The sequence below is a fragment of the Durio zibethinus genome, chromosome 15 (assembly GCF_047325235.1).
Source record: "Durio zibethinus cultivar Kanyao isolate XHJ-2024 chromosome 15, ASM4732523v1, whole genome shotgun sequence".
In the NCBI taxonomy this organism is placed as follows: Eukaryota; Viridiplantae; Streptophyta; class Magnoliopsida; order Malvales; family Malvaceae; genus Durio; species Durio zibethinus.
In genome coordinates, this window is record NC_143176.1 from 6,993,772 (window position 1) to 7,013,749 (window position 19,978).

The 19,978-nt window shown below is 29.7% G+C and overlaps 1 protein-coding gene across 7 annotated transcripts; it reads left to right on the plus strand.

Moving 5' to 3' along the window:
* The first annotated feature begins 1,111 nt into the window (after window positions 1-1,111).
* On the plus strand, window positions 1,112-16,813 carry LOC111284076 (putative disease resistance protein At4g27220). Of its 7 annotated transcripts, XM_089744508.1 has the most exons (10): window positions 1,144-2,039; window positions 2,129-2,219; window positions 3,423-3,569; window positions 3,665-6,764; window positions 7,983-8,216; window positions 8,716-9,234; window positions 11,826-12,590; window positions 15,729-15,873; window positions 15,985-16,040; window positions 16,677-16,813. In XM_089744508.1, exons 4-10 carry the CDS (start codon window positions 3,693-3,695, stop codon window positions 16,749-16,751), a joined length of 4,866 nt encoding a protein of 1,621 aa, XP_089600634.1. In that variant the 5' UTR covers window positions 1,144-2,039; window positions 2,129-2,219; window positions 3,423-3,569; window positions 3,665-3,692; the 3' UTR covers window positions 16,752-16,813. The 7 variants fall into 7 exon arrangements, with proteins under 7 accessions (XP_089600637.1, XP_089600634.1, XP_089600635.1 ...); XM_089744509.1 differs by lacking the exons at window positions 15,729-15,873; window positions 15,985-16,040; window positions 16,677-16,813 and adding an exon at window positions 12,987-13,531 and having other exon boundaries at window positions 1,146-2,039; XM_089744510.1 differs by lacking the exons at window positions 15,729-15,873; window positions 15,985-16,040; window positions 16,677-16,813 and adding an exon at window positions 12,987-13,531 and having other exon boundaries at window positions 1,146-2,039; window positions 2,137-2,219.
* The last annotated feature ends 3,165 nt before the right edge of the window (window positions 16,814-19,978 follow it).

A 19,978-nucleotide genomic window follows, 5' to 3' on the forward strand; every position in this document is an offset into this window, starting at 1 on the left:
TTTTGTCGGTCACATGGCTTTTGTAGGCCACTATGGAATTTATTGAGGAAATAACAATATCAAAAGAAAAAGAAGACGACTTAGATGAAAAGGAGTATTCTTTTCTCTACATTTTACATAATTATCATAAAACCAATCTTCGGCCATTAAACCTAAAAAAAAAAAAACAAAGCAAAAACCTATTTCTGCTATTAGAAGCTGAGTGTTCTATTAATATCTTTTGTTCTAATTTTCCAATCAAAAAGTGAACGTTCTCTTTTCAATTTCCAAGCTTTTTTTTATCATTTCAGTGCAAGCATTTTTTTTTTGTCTAAGAGTTCCAAGGTTGATTTCTATTTTGCTTTTCCTTCAATTCAAAAAGAGAAATGTGATTTTCAATTCAAGTTCAATTAAATTTTAAAATTTAATTTATTTTAAGATAAAAATTGAGATATTTAAATTTTTTAATAAATTTTATATAATAAAAAATAAATTTAATTTTTATATTTAATGTTAAACTCGATTATATATTTAAATTTAAATTTAAATTGATATAAATATAAAAATAAAATAATAATTTTAAATTAAAATAATAAAAAATGAGAAATTCTTTTGAATTAGTTTTAAATTTCGTTTATCAAACATAAAGAAATGAAACAATAATTCTATAAACAAAGAAGAAGTACGAAAGATGTTTTAATAAAAAAATATTTATTATTTGATATTATAATAAAAAATAATTAATTGAAAAGAAATATTGATATTTAAATTAATAACAAATTAATTTAGTTTTATAATATTAATATCCAAAGATGTAATTAATTTATTTTATTTTTTGGATGTACATATTTTATAAAATAATTACACGTATATATTAACTAAATATACATATATTATAATTTTGAATAAAAATCATTGAACATTACGATTATATAATAATTTTTAATTTTATTTATTAATATTTATTATTTTTTCACTAATTATTTTGTAATATGGTACGAATTAATAAATATTTGTGTTACTTTTCGGAAATTTCCCCCAATAGAAGGACTGATATTTGGGCTGTCTTCCATTACTTAGATAAGAAAGGAAGAATAAAACGAGAAGATCCGGAAAAGAAAAGAAGTGATGGGCAATGGCTTTTGTCGGTCACATGGCTTTTGTCGTACACTACGAAATTTAATAATGAAATAACAATATTAAAAGAAAAAGAAGAAGACTTGCATGAAAATAAGTCTTCCTTTTCTCTACATTTTACCCATTTCTGCTCTCAGAAGTTGATTGTTCTGTTAGTTTCTTTTGTTCGAATTTTCCAGGTAGATGAGTGAACGTTCTCTTTTCAATTTCCAAGCTTTTTGATCATTTCAGTGCCATCTTGATTTCTTTTTTTCTTTTGGCCAAGAGTTTTAAGGTTGATTTCTACTCTGTTGGCTTTTCCTTCAACTCAAAAAGAGGAAAAAAAGAAAAAAAAAACTTCAGTTGAGTTTTGTTTGATTCTACATTTCTTTTCTTGTAACTTAAAAAAAAAAAAAAGCTACTCTTCAATATTTTCTTTCTCTTTAGTTTCCACTTTGTTTGTCATTTTCATCTAAAAAAAAATGCAAAAACCCATTTCTGCTATCCGAAGTTGATTGTTCTGTTAATTTCTTTTGTTTGAATTTTCCAGGTAGACAAGTGAACGTTCTTTTTTCAATTTCCAACCTTTTTGATCATTTCAGTGCCATCTTGATTTCTTTTTTCTTCTGGCCAAGAGTTTTAAGGTTGATTTCTATTCTGTTGGCTTTTTCTTCAACTCAATAAGAGAAAAAAAAAGAAAAAACTTCAGTTAAATTTTGTTTGATTCTACATTTCTTTCCTTGTAACTTCCAAAAAAAAAAAAAAAGGGCTACTCTTCAATATTTTCTTTCTCTTTAGTTTTCACTTTGTTTGTCATTTTTATCAAAAAAATACCAAAAAAACAAAGGTAGAGAAAAAAAAAATCCAATCTTCAAATTTCTTTTCTTTGTTTTCAATGATCCGTCATGAATAAATCCTGGCAGATTTAGAACGCACCAAGCAAGGTAAATGCAACAACTTCTCCATTGCTTCCTCTTTATACAAATAAAGTGTGTTTCTTACATTTTTTTTTATCTAATTGCAATTTTGTCAGTGAAGCAGATCAGATCTGAAAAGGATTGGATTTATTTCTCAAGCAACTTTCCTCTTGAAAGCTTCGGATCTATTACCTCTATCTAGAAGTGGTAAGGTTGGAATATTCATTTAACTTTTTTTTTTGTCAAAATTAAAAAAACAACATAAAAAGTTGGTTGCAGTGGAGTAGAAAGGCGGATAATTTTTTTTTTGGGTTCTAGGGTCTTTTGATCTTGTGTTTTTGGAGCTTCTCTACTTGTGATGGGGAGCCGGAGAGAGGAGAGAGGAAACGGTGCCATTGGTGTGATAAGTGTTGAGGGTGGCGTTTCTAGTGTTTATGGTCTTGGGTTTTGTTTTAAATTTAGAAGTTTCTGTCAGTTTTTAGGAAGACTTGATATGATATGAGGAAAGGGAGGATCAAGAAGAAGACTTGGGTGAGTTTTGGGAAGGAAAACGGTGCCGTCGAGTGGCGTACGATGGCGGTGCTATTAAATGAAGTAGGGTAGTCAGAGAAGTTAGAAAATGAAACAAATTGATATTTTTTTACAAGGACATATTTTTTAAATAAATTCACGTAGGCGTAACCATGTGGTAATTGAGCATAGGCCATGTGTGAATATCAGTCTACCTATAATAGTGACCCTACAATTTGTTTTTTTACTTTAATGTTATAATTATCCAATCATAATAAAAAAAATCAATCTAAATTTTTTTATTATAATCTTATAATTAATCAATTATTAAAAAAATTATATAAAGGTTCACCATTTATAAGTGTGGATTTCACATGTTTTTTGTAAACCCTATAAAAATATTGAATTTTAATTGGTTAATTGTTTTACAATAATTGGAGGTGGTGTGTTTCCAATAAAACATTATGTATGTCAGGTTCGCCACTTATGTAAGTGTGTACTTCATATAAATTTTGATGTGCTTCATACAATTATATATTATAATTGGTTAATTGCACACTATAATTATTGTTAGTGATATGATTGCAGATGATGTATTCCTATAGTATCTTCATCCAACATTTAACTCTAAATGGTATGATGATCAAAGAAACAAATCTTTATAATGTAGGTGACTAAATCATAACTTTTTATAGTTTGGTGTCCAAAATAAAAAATCAACTAAAATTGTTTGACCCAACAAGTAATTAATCGTTTTTAGACGGTTGCTTAACTTTTACAGTATGATACGATTTTTTTGGTTTTCTATCCTATCAACACAAATTTTTTTATTTCATGTTTTCTGAGTAATGTTTCCTTATAAATTATCTAAAAATATTGCTTTTTATCACGTGTTTTCAGCTTGGTAGAGTGCTGAAGAAAGGCATTTGGTTCTCATACGTTGACTTGTCTTCACCTTGCCTCGTTACGTACCTAAAAAGTGTTACTCGGCAGAACTGAAGAAAAAGCAGTTGGTTGTCACACTTTGGACTATCTTCACCTTGCTTGGTATGTTTAGAGAGTTCACATTCATTATTCTTTAATTTTCCTTTTAGCATCTTCACCATGATTTATCTCATAGCCAATATTTTTATGTTTGGCAGAAGTTTGTTCAACTTGAGCTTGTCAAGAATGGCTTGTGGGTTTTGCGAGTCTGCTCTTTCTAACAGCGTGGGAACACTGCTCGTGGATTGGGTGGCGAAGCCAGTAGGACGTCAATTTACTTACATTTGCCGTTTTCACCAAAATGTTGAAAAGCTCAAGAAAAGAAAAGAAGATCTGAAAAAGGCAGGCGATCGGCTGCAACATGAGATTGAGGATGCAGAAAGGCAACTTCAAGAAATTGAAGATGATGTCAAAGACTTGCTATCACAGGCCGACATAATTCTATCTGATAAAACTCTGGAAAATGAAATGCAACGAAATATGAGATGTTTCATTTGGTGTCCTAACTGGAGTAGGCGGTATTGGTTAAGCAAGAAAGCAATGAAGAAAACTCTTGTTATTGGTGAGCTTATTGAGAAGATCGCCAAATTTAGTCAACCTGGACGAGTGGGCTACCGTTCACGTAGTACAAATCCGACCATAGAATTTCTCTCATCTAAGGATTTTATGGTTTTTGAATCTTCAAAAAAAGCTTTCAATCCGATAATTGAAGCCTTACAGGATGACAAGGTCAGCAGGATTGGATTGTGGGGGATGCCAGGAGTGGGCAAGACAACCCTAGTCCGTGAAGTTGCAATTCATGCGAAAAAATTAAATCTGTTTGGCAAAGTTGCGATTGCTACTGTGTCTCAGAAGCCAAACTTTGAAACAATTCAAGATGAAATTGCAAAATACTTGGATTTCGATATGAAGAATGGCCAAGGAAGAAGATCAATCCAAGAGTTCTGGTTGAAATTGCAGAAGGAGAAAAGGATTCTAATAATCCTTGATGATGTTTGGGCAAAAATTGACTTAAAGGAGCAGATAGGAATTCCATTTGCTGATGATCATAAAGGCTGCAAAATTCTTTTAACAACACGCCGTCAACATGTATGTGTTGCTATGGAATGTCAAAGGACAATACCACTTTGTTGTTTAGATGACAATGAAGCACGGACTTTATTTGAAACCAAATCAGGTCTAAATGACTCTTCTGATGATTCTATTAAAAATGTGGCAACTAAAGTTATCAAAAAATGTGAAGGTTTGCCCATAGCTATAGTTACATTGGCAACTGCTCTGAAAGGTAAAAGTCGTCATGGGTGGGAAGCAGCATATCGGGGACTCGAAAACCGTAGGTTGCTTGACATAGAAGACATTGATCAACAAAATGCTTACCTATGTCTTGAGGTAAGTTTTGATTATCTGAAGAATGATAAGACCAGGATGTGTTTCTTGTTGTGTTCCTTATTTCCTGAAGATTGGGAGATTTATGTAGAATACTTAGTGGGATGGGCATGGGGACTGGAGTTGTATAAAGGTGTGGAATCAATTGAAGAAGTGAGGAGCGAAGTGCTGGCGGCGATAGACATCCTCAAGGATTCTTGTTTGTTGTTAAATTGGGGAAAAAGGCATGTTAAAATGCATGACTTGGTTCGTGACGTTGCTTTGTGGATAGCATCAAACAGAAAGGAATTTTCTTTTATGATAAAATCTATGGTTGTTGAAATGTGGCCAAAGGATGAAAGGTTTTACGGAGCAGTCTCCATCGAGGCTAGTCGGATTGTTGAACTTCCTAAAGGAATGAAAGCATTAAAAGTTTGCACTTTGAATTCTAGATTGATATCTCCAGATACATTTCAGTTTCAAACAAACCTTAGAACTCTACATTTGGAACGTTGCAAACTCTTGGACATCTCGGTGCTTGGGAAGTTGAAGAAACTTGAAGTTCTTTCATTTAGTTGCTCTGATATCAAAGAATTGCCAGAAGAAATAGGTGATTTGAATAATCTTAAATTGTTGAATGTATCAAATTGTGCACAACTACAGAGAATCCCTCCTCAGTTAATACGAAGATTGTCTCAATTAGAAGAACTATACTTGCTTGGTTGTGAAAGAATAAAATGGGCCACTGAGAACACAGTTCAAGAAGAAAGCTACGCCAGCCTATCAGAGTTGAATTCCTTGTCAAACTTGAAAGTATTATCTTTGAAGGTTTCTACTGAACATGTTCCAAAAGACTTTGTGTTTTGTAAATTGCAAAGGTTTAATGTATACGTTGGCTTTTGTAATATTTATGGAAAGTGGATGGCCCTTGAGATCTGCCCATTGTCAACATCCTTAGAAATTGATGGGTCTGTAATAGAGGCATGCAAGCGGTTATTTGGGGATACAGAATCTCTTAAACTGAAAAATGTGGTGGGTTGCCAAAATCTTGTTCCAAGCTTGGAGTCGGGCCAAGTGGTATTCAGTAAGCTGACTTCTCTGGTTCTTAAGAGTTGCGAGCATATGAAATGTCTCATTGATACTACAGAGCAGCAGTTGCTAACCAACGCATTCTCTAATTTGTTAGAATTATCTTTAACAAATATGCGTGGTCTGGAAGAGCTGTGCAGTGGTTATCAACCGCAAGGGTTTTTGCTAAAATTAAAAACTTTGATGGTAGATGATTGCAGGGACATGACATGTGCAATTCCAATTCTACAAAGTCTTGAAAGGTTGGAAGTTAAATCTTGTAATGAGATGCAATTGCTGTTTCAGATTGTTGAATTGAGGAGCATACAAGAAGGACCCAGTCATCATGTAAGCTTACAAAGTTTGAAGGTTGTGACAATACACAACTGCAATAAATTGAGATATCTCTTCCCAACGTATGTTGCTGAAAGTCTTGGACAACTGGAAACACTGAGCATATCCTCATGCTTGGAATTGGAAGAAATAATTCCCAAAACGGAAGTGTCAAACATCAATCTCCAAAGTCTAAGGGAAGTACAAGTAAGTGGCTGCAATAACTTGACATCTCTTTCCTCATTGTCGCACGGTCAAATTTTGGAGAAATTGACAACACTTAGGATTGGGGATTGCTCTCGATTGGAATATACTTTTCCAATCTCAATGGCTGAAGGTCTTCCACAGCTGAAATACGTTACATTGGGAGGTTTGCCTGAATTAAAAGGAAGGGATGGAAATGACATTGTACTCACGGTGCCATCTTTACAAGAGTTGTGTGTGGCTGATTGTCCACAACTGACTCCTTTTATCATTTCGGCTAAAATACAGGTAAGCCTATTTATTTGTGTTTTTACTCTTTCAACTATGTTGGTAGGAGGAATAGAAAGAGTGGAAGAATAGAAAGAGAGCGAAAAGAAGAAGGGAAACTTAATCCATTTGAATTGAGAGAAAAAAAATTCTTTTTTTCTTAAGTAAAACCTTATTTTATAAATTCTCTTCTAATCGTTTTTTTTTCTATATTTTATTTTTGGAATCAAACATTAAGAAAGTAAAATAATTTAACTACATAGTGTTAATATCGTTGACTGAATATTTTTTCTTGATAAATTGGTGATTGAAAAGTTTCCAAGTGTTGCCATATTTAAAAGATAGACTTTATATCACTTTACATAAAATTAATGTGAATCTACTTCTCTTTACTTAAATAATGATCAGTAAAATATTAACTATGGGCTTTTATGATAGCTGTCACTATTAAAATGCATTAGGCATCCATAAACTTTGTGCAATATTATTTTACTTTCATCCACGATCTTATAAAACCCAATTTTTTCATTTAAAACTTCTCAAAATTTTTTAATTTCATCTATTACACCAATCATGATTAAAAAAATTAATAGAACAAATCATTTTCAATGTCACATGAATGTATATATGACATGAATTTCAACTTAAAAAGTTTAAAAAACTCCCACCTTTTTATCACATGCAAGTTTGCATAGTTATACACGCACATACACAAAAAATATTTTGAGATGATAAATTTAGTCAAAATTTAATGATTGATTGTTCAAATTGATGAATTTGAATTTAAAAACTTGTGAATGAAAATTTTTAATTTTAATTAAAACCGTGAATGAAATGAAATATTATAGAAAAATCATAGATGTGTGATGTAATTTACTCTAATTTTCATCGACATTTTTTTTACTAGTTATCTTTTTCTTTATATTTGAAGTAGTTATTGTCCATTCTAAATATGTTATTACTATTTGTTTTCAATATTTAGGAGATTACTATAATTAGTTTCTTGAGTTGTCTAAATTGATCTCATTTAGCTATTTTTATGTTATAGGAGATTGAGTTTTTAGGAAATATCTAGCTAGGAGATTTCATTTTAAGTTCAATTAATTATTACATACAATGCTAAATAGTCATTTATTCTGATAAAAAAAGCTTTAAATAATTAATACCATGAACTAAAAAACCCTTAATATCACCATTTAGCACTGTTGAATTTATGATGAGATGCAAGTGCTATGTCAGATTGCTGAATTGAGGAGCATAGAACAAGGACCCAGTCATCATGTAAGCTTACAAAGTTTGAAGGTTGTAAGAATAGACAACTGCAATAAATCGAGACATCTCTTCCCAACATCTGTTGCAAAAAGTCTTCGACAACTGGAAACGCTGAACATATCCAAATGCTTGGAATTGGAAGAAATAATTCCCAAAACGGAAGTGTCAAACATCAATCTCCAAAGTCTAAGGGAAGTATCTGTAAGTGGCTGCAATAACTTGACATCTCTTTCATTTGAATTTAAAAACTTTGTGAATGAAAATTTTGAATTTTAATTAAAACCGTGAATGAAATGAAATATTATAGAAAAATCATAGATGTGTGATGTAATTTACTCTAATTTTCATCAATATTTTCTTTGCTAGTTGTCTTTTTCTTTATATTTGAAGTAGTTATTGTCCATTCTAAATATGTTATTACTATTTGTTTTCAATATTTAGGAGATTACTATAATTAGTTTCTTGAGTTGTCTAAATTGATCTCATTTAGCTATTTTTATGTTATAGGAGATTGAGTTTTTAGGAAATATATAGCTAGGAGATTTCATTTTAAGTTCAATTAATTATTACATACAATGCTAAATAGTCATTTCTTCTGATAAAAAAAAAGCTTTAAATAATTAATACCATGAACTAAAAAACCCTTAATATCACCATTTAGCACTGTTGAATTTATGATGAGATGCAAGTGCTATGTCAGATTGCTGAATTGAGGAGCATAGAACAAGGACCCAGTCATCATGTAAGCTTACAAAGTTTGAAGGTTGTAAGGATAGACAACTGCAATAAATTGAGACATCTCTTCCCAACATCTGTTGCTAAAAGTCTTGGACAACTGGAAACGTTGAACATATCCAAATGCTTGGAATTGGAAGAAATAATTCCCAAAACGGAAGTGTCAAACATCAATCTCCAAAGTCTAAGGGAAGTACAAGTAAGTGGCTGCAATAACTTGACATCTCTTTCCTCATTGTCGCACGGTCAAATTTTGGAGAAATTGACAACACTTAGGATTGGGGATTGCTCTCGATTGGAATATACTTTTCCAATCTCAATGGCTGAAGGTCTTCCACAGCTGAATAAGGTTACATTGGAAGGTTTGCCTGAATTAAAAGGAAGGGATGGAAATGACATTGTACTCACGCTGCCATCTTTACAAGTGTTGGAAATAAGAGAGTGTCCACAATTGACTCCTTTTATCATTTCGGCAAAAATACAGGTAAGCCTATTTATTTGTGTCTACTCTTTCAACTATACTTTGTAGGAGGAAAATAAAGAATGGAAGAATAGAAGAGAGAGCAGAGAGGAAAAAAACGGAAACTTAACGCATTTAAATTGGGAGAGAATTCTTTTTTTCTTAAGTAAAACCTTTTTTTATAATTTCTTTTCTTTGGAAACAAACACTAAGAAAGGAAAATAATTTGACTACATAGTGTTAATGTCGTTGACTAAATTTTTTTTCTTGATAAATTGGTGACCAAAAAGTTTTCAAGTGCTACAATATTTAAAAGATAGATTTTGTATCACTTTGGATAAAACTAATGTGAATCTACTTCTCCCTACTTAAGTAGTGATCATTAAAATCTCAATTGTGGACTTTTAAAATAACTGTCACTATTAAAATGCATTAGGCATCTATAAGCCTTGTGCAATATTATTTTACTTTCATCCACAATCTTATGAAACTCAATTATTTGATTTACACCTTTTAAAATATTTTAAATTCATCTATTATACCAATGATTATTAAAAAATTACAAAATAAATCCATTTTAATGTCACATGGATGTGCATATGACAAGAATTTCAACTTAAAAAGTTAAAAAAAACCTCACCTTTTTATCACGTGCATGTTTACATGGTTCTACACATACACAAACAGTATTTTGAGATGATAAATTTAGTTACATTTTAATGATTGATAGTTGAAATTGATGAATTCGAAATATTTTAAAAAACTTATAAATGAAAATTTTGAGTTTTAATTAAAACTATGAATGAAAATTAAAATATTATACAAAAATCATGGATATATGGTGTAATTTACTTTAATTTTCATTAACAGTTTCTTTGCTAGTTGTCTTTTTCTTTATATTTGAAGTAGGAATTGTCCATTCTAAATATGTTATTACTTTGTGTTTTCAATTTTTAGGAATTTACTATAATTAGTTTCTTGAGTTGTTTGTATCTATGTCATTTAATTATTTTAATGTTTTAGGAGATTGAGTTTATAGGAAATATGTAGCTAGGAGATTTCATTTTAAGTTCAATTAATTATTGCATAAAATGCTAAATAGTAATTTCTTCTCATAAAAAAAGCCTTAACTAATTAATATCACAAATTGGTTATTTCTTCTCATAAAAACATAATGGTCGTACTATTTAGCATTATTTATCTACTTTTTTTTAATATTAAAATTAGTTTTGATTTTACTAATTACGATTGCAAGTATATAATTTTTTATGAAAATATTAATAAAAAAAATTATAATTATATTTAAATATTTCACTTAAAAAGTAAATAAATTATATATAAGATAAATTTAACATAAAATTAAATAAATTCATATATAATAAGATTTAAATTTAAAACATCAAATTTCTGAAAAAAATTTTTACCACTAAATCAATGTTTTATTATTTAAATCAATAAAAAATAATTTAATAAATAATTATTTAATTGCATTTGTACTAATGAAATGCATTGAAAAAATGCATTTCATATCTTAACGATGATTTTGTGTCTGATTAACCCACTTATCTTAATGCATTATTTTTCAAGTCACTCAAATGAAATATCCAAAAAGATCTGCGGGATTTTCTAAGTATTACCTATTGGATTTCGGTTTTCTAAGGATTCCCTATCCCTGACATGCATATCAGGGAGTCTAGAAATAATCGCATGATAGCACAGAAATTTGTTATTTCTTCTCATAAAAACATAAATAATTAATACCATGAACTAAAAAATCCTTAATGTCACCATTTAGCACTATTGAGAGTAGTGTGAGCTTTGTTTGGTCAAAACAGAAAAACCAAGCTGAGCTAGGTGATTTGGCTCAGTTTAGTTTAACGGCAAAAACTTTTCAAACCAAACTGAATTAATAATTTAGTTTTGGGTTAAAAATTAAACCAAATAAAAAAATTAATTAAAAGTAATAATATTTTTATAAATATTTTAATGCATATAAGAAAATATATTTCTTTAACCATAATTCTTAGAACAAACTTTATTTCTTAGATATATTGAAAAGCCCTTTGTAGTATGTACTAGTACTTTGTTGTTTTAAACATGTCATATGGATTTATTTTTATTCATGATATAGTACTAATCTTTTCAAACTGTTGTTTTATATTTTAATTAAATTATTTGTCTTTGACTTAAATTAATGAATTGAGAGTATTTCATTTATAATTAGTTTTGTTACAACATTATAGTTAACCAATCACAATTAAGAATTATGTAGCAATCACTTACAATGTGGCTTCTAAATAATTTTTTGATGGACCCTGCACAATACTAAATTATAATTAGTTAATTGTACTATAATAATTATAAGAGATATGGTCCTAAATTAAGAATTTTTCTAAATTTTAATTGATTAGAATAAAAAATTTAAGAAATTTAAATTTTAAACTTAATTCATATTATATAATCATGGTATAAATGGACCTTTAAAGAAATATGTTTAATTTAATGATAAGATTGTTAAAATCAAAATTTTATATAAAATTTAAAAATAGAGAATAAATAAGTTTTTAGTTATTTTTTATATTTTTTGAATTAATAGTTAAATGATATGATTACAGGTGTTACAATTTAAGGATATGAGGGAAAGGAAGCAATCATGCAATATGGTAGTTCCTAAATTGGGACAAAAATTATCAAACATGGAATATTTGACCATCATTAATTTTGAAGAGTTATTTGATGGTGGATATAATCTTTCAAGTTTGAAGGAACTAATATTGGGTGATCTACCTGAATTGCGGGTGGCATGGAAAGATCCCATTCAACTTGTCAACTTTCAAGGCCTCACTAAATTGTTTGTCTTTAGATGTGGAAGGTTAAGATATATCTTATCACCGACCATCGCACGGAATTTGCCACAATTGAGCTGTTTAAAGATACATGAGTGTGAGGAATTGGAGCAAATTATTGAAAAGGATGGCCAAACTACATCACAAGGTCATAATCTCCAACCTATCTGCCTCCCTAACCTGACTGAAATAGAGATTTATAAATGCGAAAACTTGAAAAGTCTCTTTCCGACTAGTGTTGCTCATGGCCTTTCAAAACTGCAAAAGGTAATTGTTCTTTACGTCTCCAAATTAGAACAAGTATTTGAACAATCAGGAGATGAGGCAAATGGTAGCGAGGAAAAAGAGAAAGTGATACAGCTACCTCAGTTCGGCACTTTACGTCTTGAAGGGCTACCGAACCTTGTGAGCTTCAGCCCTGAGGGTTATCATTTTGTATTCCCATCTGTGCGAATTTTTTGGGTAATAGGTTGTCCCAATATAACCACAAGCTTTAGTGTTGATTCAGAGCAATGTGGGCATGCCAAAACAGAGGTACGCTACGCTCCCTAACTCTCAATATAAAAGTATCAAAAGCTGCCCTGCCTTTTGTATAGCTGAACTTGGATAAGCCTATGAACAGAGAGGTTCATCTGTTTTACATTTTTCATGCTTTTATTTCCTCTTTCAGCTTTTTTGATTATGCAATATTAATCTCGTCTGTTCAAGGGAACTTGTTATGGATTTCAATTGAACTTTGTCATCCATGTGTTTGTTTTAATTCCTAATGAAATTGAAATGTAATTGGGTGGCAATATTAATTCCCAGTGCTATTGGTGGCAATCTTTCTTATTGGGTTCATTCAATGGTCCTTGCTGCGTTATTATTTCAATTTGCTGAATTATACATCCTTCTTGGTTTTCACATGCCATGCTTTAATTTGTTTTGCAGGCAATCCGATCAATTGATGAAAATATAGTGGAAGCGTTTACCAGAGCTCAACAAAAAACATGGCCAATTGGTAGTAATATAGGGTGGATGAGACAATAGAGTTAAAAACACTACCTTTTTCAGAGAAGGGAGATGAAGAATATGAGTTTCAGAATATGCCAGTGAATGAAGCACTTGCTAATTTGCTGCAGCATTTCACAAACCTTTGTCCCAACTTCATAGACTTGCAGCCAAATATTGCGATAATATTAGAATGCAAATTTCTATGAGGGTACATAAGACTGCATTCCTGTTTATTTATGTCTTTTTTTTGTCAGCTAAAAATATATTGTTTGTTGTCCTTTCCACTAGCAGACTTGAAAACTAAGTTTTCCTAGTTGATGTTCTAGAGGTTGCTTTATTTAAAGATGGCGGATCTTACTGAGTTAAATACTTACTGGAATACTAACAAATAAGAACAACTAAGTTCATGGAAAATGTTGGACTGAAATAGTATGTGTATATACATTAAGTTTATAAGCAGTCTAAGTGAGAATTAATCTTGATATTAGAACTCAAAACTTAGAATCCCATATATATATTTTACTTTTTTTTTGGTGTAATTTTATCCCTTTATTATATTTTTATGTAATTTTAATCATCTATGGATTGAAATAGAATATTTCATCCAAAATTTATTTTTTTTCCATGTTGTTGATATGGAAAATATTTATATTTTATTGTAAAAAAACTTCACATAGGATAATATATATCTGGAAAAAAGATAAATAGGACAATTTGATATTTTTGTAAAAAAAAAAATTGAATTTATAAAAACTTGGCAAAATTTGAAATTTATTTAGAAAACAAAAGTATATGTTTTGAAATATTATTTTTATTTTAAAAGAAAACAAAACTTGAAATTTTTGTATGAATTTTTTTCCTTGATTATTAGCCTGAATTGATTTCTCATGTGGCTTTCTTCTGCTTAATTATATTGAAGATAATTTTTAGTGTTGTATGCTTAGTGGTGTTGGTGGAATTAGAATTTGTTCTCTTTTAATTTGTTTGAGAAACTAAGGAGGAATATAAGCAATGGGAAAATTAATTAGATGAAAGGATCAGAATAAGATGGTTAATAAAGATCCATTTCTTGACATCCGATCAAGTATATGTAGTCCTATATTTTCATTCATCATTGATGATTTAATTTTTAAATGAAATATGATTTTTTTAATTTAATTTATCAAACTTTGAGTTTACCTTTTGCAGTATATATATTTGAATAATCATATTTTTAAACTAATAAAAATTTAAAAATAAGTTTGAAATCTTTTTTTTTTCATTTTTTGATTGATCAAACTTTAGTTTTCTAAATAAGTTTAAATATTTTTCAAAATTCTATGAGTTTAAAATTTTTTAACTAAAAACTAAATTGTCCTCTTCTTTTGAATTTATGTTATCCTACATTTTTCCATGTTCTTTAAACTATATTTCTACAGTACGCAAGTAATATTTCTAACAGCATAAGCATAAATTCAGATTTAAGCTTTTTCAATTTGATTAGGTTTCATCTTCTATGCAATGACTCCAACGTTCAAACATGAGTCCAGGATTCCTTGAGAACAGCTTAGTCTTGGTATTAGCCCACCTCCTAATTACACCCAACATCATCAGGACCAATTGGCTCTGTTTACAAACACAGAATGGTTGCTTTCCCACTTGCAATAACCAACGTATACTGAGGGCCAATGTTGAAAAGCTTCCTGTAAGTGGGAAAAGTGGCCCATAAACTGTCAGGACTGACTTATTTAGGCCTACTTTCGTTTGAATTATGAAAAGAAGTTCTTTAATTTATTAAGCCAATCAGCTAATGACCATGTAACTCGAAAGTATCTATCATCTTAAATTAATAAATTTTAATTCTTTCACTCAAAGGAGAAGGTTGCAATCCATATTGTATTCCATCAAATTGATCAAAAGAAAAAGAAAAAAAAACCTTAATTGGTCAAGCTGGATAGAAAAGAGGGGAAAATAAGAGTCTAGTTGGTCAAGTTTTCTCTCAAGTCTCCCATTCTAGCCTTCCCAAGCTCTCCGTTGTAAGTGCTATTATCCCATTTCTATTAAATATTAGATTTTTTATGGTCTCAAATTCAAGTTCGACCCCTTTACCTATTGTTAGTTGGTGAATTGTATAGTTTGTTTATTGGACTGAAAAACATTAGAAAAGAATGCTACCAGAAACTATTTAATTAATAAATAATATCTCCCTTTTTTAAGAAAATGAGTTGGTTTGTGAAATTGTAGGTTTGATATAGATATTTAAGAAAAACTTACCACTCTGCTGGTACTCCTGCCACTTTTCATGTACTCTAAACATTTGCAGACTCTCTAAACAGAATCTGATAAGTTATTTGAGACAATTGATGAGAATTGTGATTATGTAGTCTATCATCTTCTGAATTGAAAGCATTGATTATAGGAATCCGTTTTGAAGAGATAGATAGGATAAAGATGATGCTGTCGAGAAAAGTAATGGCAGATTTTGATACCTCCCTTGACTCTCTTGTTCAATGGGAAAATTTTGTAAAAGGTATCAAGAAGTGGATTCAAGAGGCAAAGCAAATTAGGGTTGCTTATATCTTGAACCTGATTCTGGTACATTTAAATTTATTGACCGATTTTGTCAGGTAAGTTGAGCATTGATGACTTCTCTAGAGATTATAACTTAAAAAGACTATACTTCTTCGAATTGTTTTGCAGCAAACCAAGAGAGCACATGATATGTTGGGGTCTGAGGAACAAAGTGATGAGGTTGTTAAGGGTGTTGAATGGGTAGATCTCCTTCAAAGCAGTACTTATGTTACCGCTGGGCACCATTATTGCCGCTGCATTCGCAGATCCACTGGTAGATTGATGCCTGTTATAATTTTTCTGACGCGATAAGTATTCCATCTTTTTTATCTCATTCATTGCATTGTATTGCCATTGGCTACCAACTCAATTGAATCTGTCTCAGCCATTATCTTTGCTACCCGGAAAAAGCAGAGGACTGCATCTCTAACATTTTCTAAGGTTTGTTTCTTGATACTCCACTTATTTGTTGAGTAAAGTTAATCATCTGATGATTATCAAGCTAGTGTATAATTCCGAGTGCATAAACCCATTTAACAATTTTTTATTTAAGAAGAATTTTAACTTAATTTGGAGATGTAAACAAATTAAATATGAACAAATTTTATTATATTTATGATTTGTTTGTTTAACATTACCAAAAAAGAAAGTATTATCAACGAAAATTTCTATTGATTATACTTCATTTTTTGTCTGTAATAATATTTCTGACAAAAATTTTGTTAATATAAACAAAATTGATAATATAATTTCATCGGTGATATTCTTATAGAATTTTTAGTTGATATATTATTTTAGTATTTTTTTTCAATTTTGAAAGACAAAACTCCATCGATAATAGTTAAAATTCCATCGATAATGATTAATATTTTCATCGGTAATGCATGTTTTTTAATCATATATAATTCTAGTTTGTTAATAAATTTTCTTATTTTATTTTAGTTTTTTTAATTTATTTTTAAAGTAATTACATGAATAATAAAATATACATAAATAAATAAATAACAATCATTTCCATTTATTAAAAAAAAGAGCATAATAATATTTTACAATCCTGAAGTTACCATTTTCTTGCAGTCTACCACAGTCAATACTCACCGGTTCAAGTTTTTACATATAGTTACTAAAGCAAATATATCAAAAACTGACTAAAAAGGGTGTAGAACAGGATTGACCAGAAGGACTTGTTGGATTCTGGTCTTGTTGGAGTTGAAGCAATTGTTGGAGTGGCAACCACACTCTGCACACTACAAGGACTACCTTCTAATTGTGGCTCTTCCATCATATTCAATCATTAACTTCTGTATCGGAAACAAAACAATTAACTATTTTTAGCCGCATCACCAAGAGAACATACAAACTCTTAATCAAGCTAATAAAAAATTTATCACACAAAATTCCAACCAAAGCATTTGAACTTGACATTGGCCGTTGGCCACACCTCTTAAACTTGTCTTTACATAGTACTTGCTTCCGTATTCTTGGGTTCAATTACTAGAGCAATCTATTTCCAAAACAAATTTGGACGCTTTATTCAAAATAATATTAACGTAAAATCATGTGAAATGAACTAAAAAATCATAATTTTTGGGTGCATACAAGATATAATGCAAAACCATATTGAGCAAACAAAAGGCCAAGATAAATGGTAGGCTTGGAAACAAAACAAAATGATGCCAAGCAGAATATGCAAAACAAAACAAAATTCATCTTAGACAAGCACCATGTTAGCACTAATGCCAAGCAAATTGTCACACATCACCGAGTGTTTAGGATATGGAATTCTTCTTTTCACATTTGTGGAAGATTTACTCATCTATGTGTAGGTAGATATTCTTGAAGAACATTTATAAAACTGATTTTTATTTAAAATTAGGAGATTGATTCAAACCATAATTGTTAATGAAACTTCAAAAGCACAAATCAAAAGAAAAACTCACTTGTATTAGAAAATAATAACTAATTGCTTCCAGCCAAAAGCAATTTAGAAACTAATGTACAACAAAAAGTTCATGACAGTTAAGCAAATACTCAATATAAATTCACTCTTAAAAACATTAAGTCTCCACAAAGATTTCATCTTTAAACTTCTTTACAGTTAAGCATGTGCACGTATGTTCATGCATGATGACACTAACAACAACAACAACAATATAAGAGACCACAAAAGAGAGCTATAAAAACCTCAGACACTATTACCTTTTGACACCTAGCTCTTGTCTTATGCTCAAGCTTGGAACTTGGTCGCTTAGAAGCCATTAGCTAATAGATGAGTTGCAGGAAAAGTGAAGACAAAGAACCAATAAATAAATTAGTTAAGTACCAAATATAAAAGTCAAATTCAATAAAAAGCATAGACAATGAAAAACATCAACTCATATTTGACAATGGTTCATAAAATTGTAAACTGGCTTACTGCCAACACTAAATGATGTTAAATATATTAATTCAAATAGCCATGACCTTAATTAGAAACAGAACAAAAGATTCCCAGCTCATTTATTACAAACAAACCTCAATAAGAACATAGTAAATTTAAATATGTTATTTATTGGCCTATATAATAAGCAAGCATTTTCATTTCCTTTGTACCATACTATATCTCAAATATGATGATTTGGTGTTTTAACAAATTGAATCGACATTCTAATGGGCTCTAGTTCATCACAAATCAAAGTTTAAAATTGCATAGAAAATATACTTGATGGAAAATTTAAAAAGCTAAAATGAATTTCAACTTTACCTTTACATCAAAATCTAGAAAAAAACATCAATGTTCTGTCTGATTTATTGAAAATTGGAAGGAGACTGTAAAAATAAAATACAAATTTGAGACATGGTGGACATTCTAAAGAAAGCATGATTCATCACACATAGTATCAAAGAAATTAGAGATTTCATTTTCCTCGAAATTTTACTTTTCTTTAAATTGTTCAGCTAATCGATGAACGCTGTCATTGTTAGTTTTGACAAATTCAAACATATCTCTCCAATTCTTCCTTTTTTCAATTTAAATGCGACACAAAAATTCATATTATTAACAAAAATTTTTAAAAAAATCAAAAATTTAACCTGAAGCTTCTATGGACAGATATTGCTCGAGAACGGCATCGAACAGGCCGCCACGTGCCAAGTAAGCCGTTGCTATCAACCCATTATGCCCATCTCTGATCACCTATGCATCTCATTGCTTCTCCTTTAGAGCTTGTGTGGCTCTAAAAAGGATTAAAAGAAGCATTAGTTTAAAAATATATATAGTTTCACATGAAGCTTCCTCGATTACTAGTTTTTGAGATGTTCTCAGTCACAAATGATGTTGTCGTGGTTAATGGTGGAGGAGAAAAGGCCGTCAGAGGAGGAATTGAAGATAGAGAAGAAGGATGACGGTCTAGTGGAGGGGGTGGGAAATGAGACTTGTGAGTAGGGGCAATAAATGTTTAAGAGAAGAGTTAGGGATTTTATTTATTAATCTAAAAAAATTTTTACACCTAAACTATTAATGGATGGAATTTTTTCGTTGAAATTCTGTTGGTAAAATGTGTCTACATTATTATTTACATCATTTTTCATTCAAAAGTACTACGTCAAATTTATCGATGAAAATTATTTTGTTTGTATTTTTTTCGATAATCCATCGATGTTTTAGTAATAAATTAATAGTTTCACTTTTCAACTTCGTTGATAATTCGTCAATATTTTATTTGTAATTATTGATGAAAAAATTTATTAATAAAATTCTATCGGTAATAAGTATATTTCTGGTAGTGTAATTAATGAACCATGAAATATTCTTCATAATCATTTGTTAAACTTAATAAATGAACAAAAGTTGAGCATGTTCATGAACTATTCGTAGAATTATACTAATTTTTATAGACGAATCGAATATGAACAAATTTTGTTATGTTTGTGATATGTTCATTTAATTAAAAAACCTTAAAATATTATTTATAATTGTTTGTTAAAATTAATAAACAAATATAATTTGAATATATTTATGAACAATTAATCAAACGTTATGCCCACTTATCCTATAATATTATATATATTTATTATTAAATTAAATAATCTAGTATAAAATTGTGATTATTGATAATTTATTGTGAAGAATATACCTTATAATAATTGAAGGTATTACAATCCAAATCTTTTAAGGTGTTGGATATATTTAATAATTTAAAATACGATATAATAATATGATATAAAAATAATGAAAAAAAAGACAAGAAAGTAACATGAATTAAAATTTTAATAAAATTCATATATGGATTTAACAAAAACTAAAAAAATATTTTTCATATTTTTCATGTTGATATGAAATGTAATGTCCAATTTTTGTATAAAACACAATACTAGACAATATGAATATAAGAATTATC

Excerpts from the sequence above, each read along its gene's own strand:
- LOC111284076 (XM_089744508.1), top strand. The coding sequence starts at position 3,693 with ATGGCTTGTGGGTTTTGCGAGTCTGCTCTTTCTAACAGCGTGGGAACA. Across the intron at positions 9,235-11,825 it reads TCATTTCGGCAAAAATACAG|GTGTTACAATTTAAGGATAT; the intron begins GTAAGCCTATTT and ends ATATGATTACAG. Across the intron at positions 15,874-15,984 it reads CTGCATTCGCAGATCCACTG|CCATTATCTTTGCTACCCGG; the intron begins GTAGATTGATGC and ends AATCTGTCTCAG.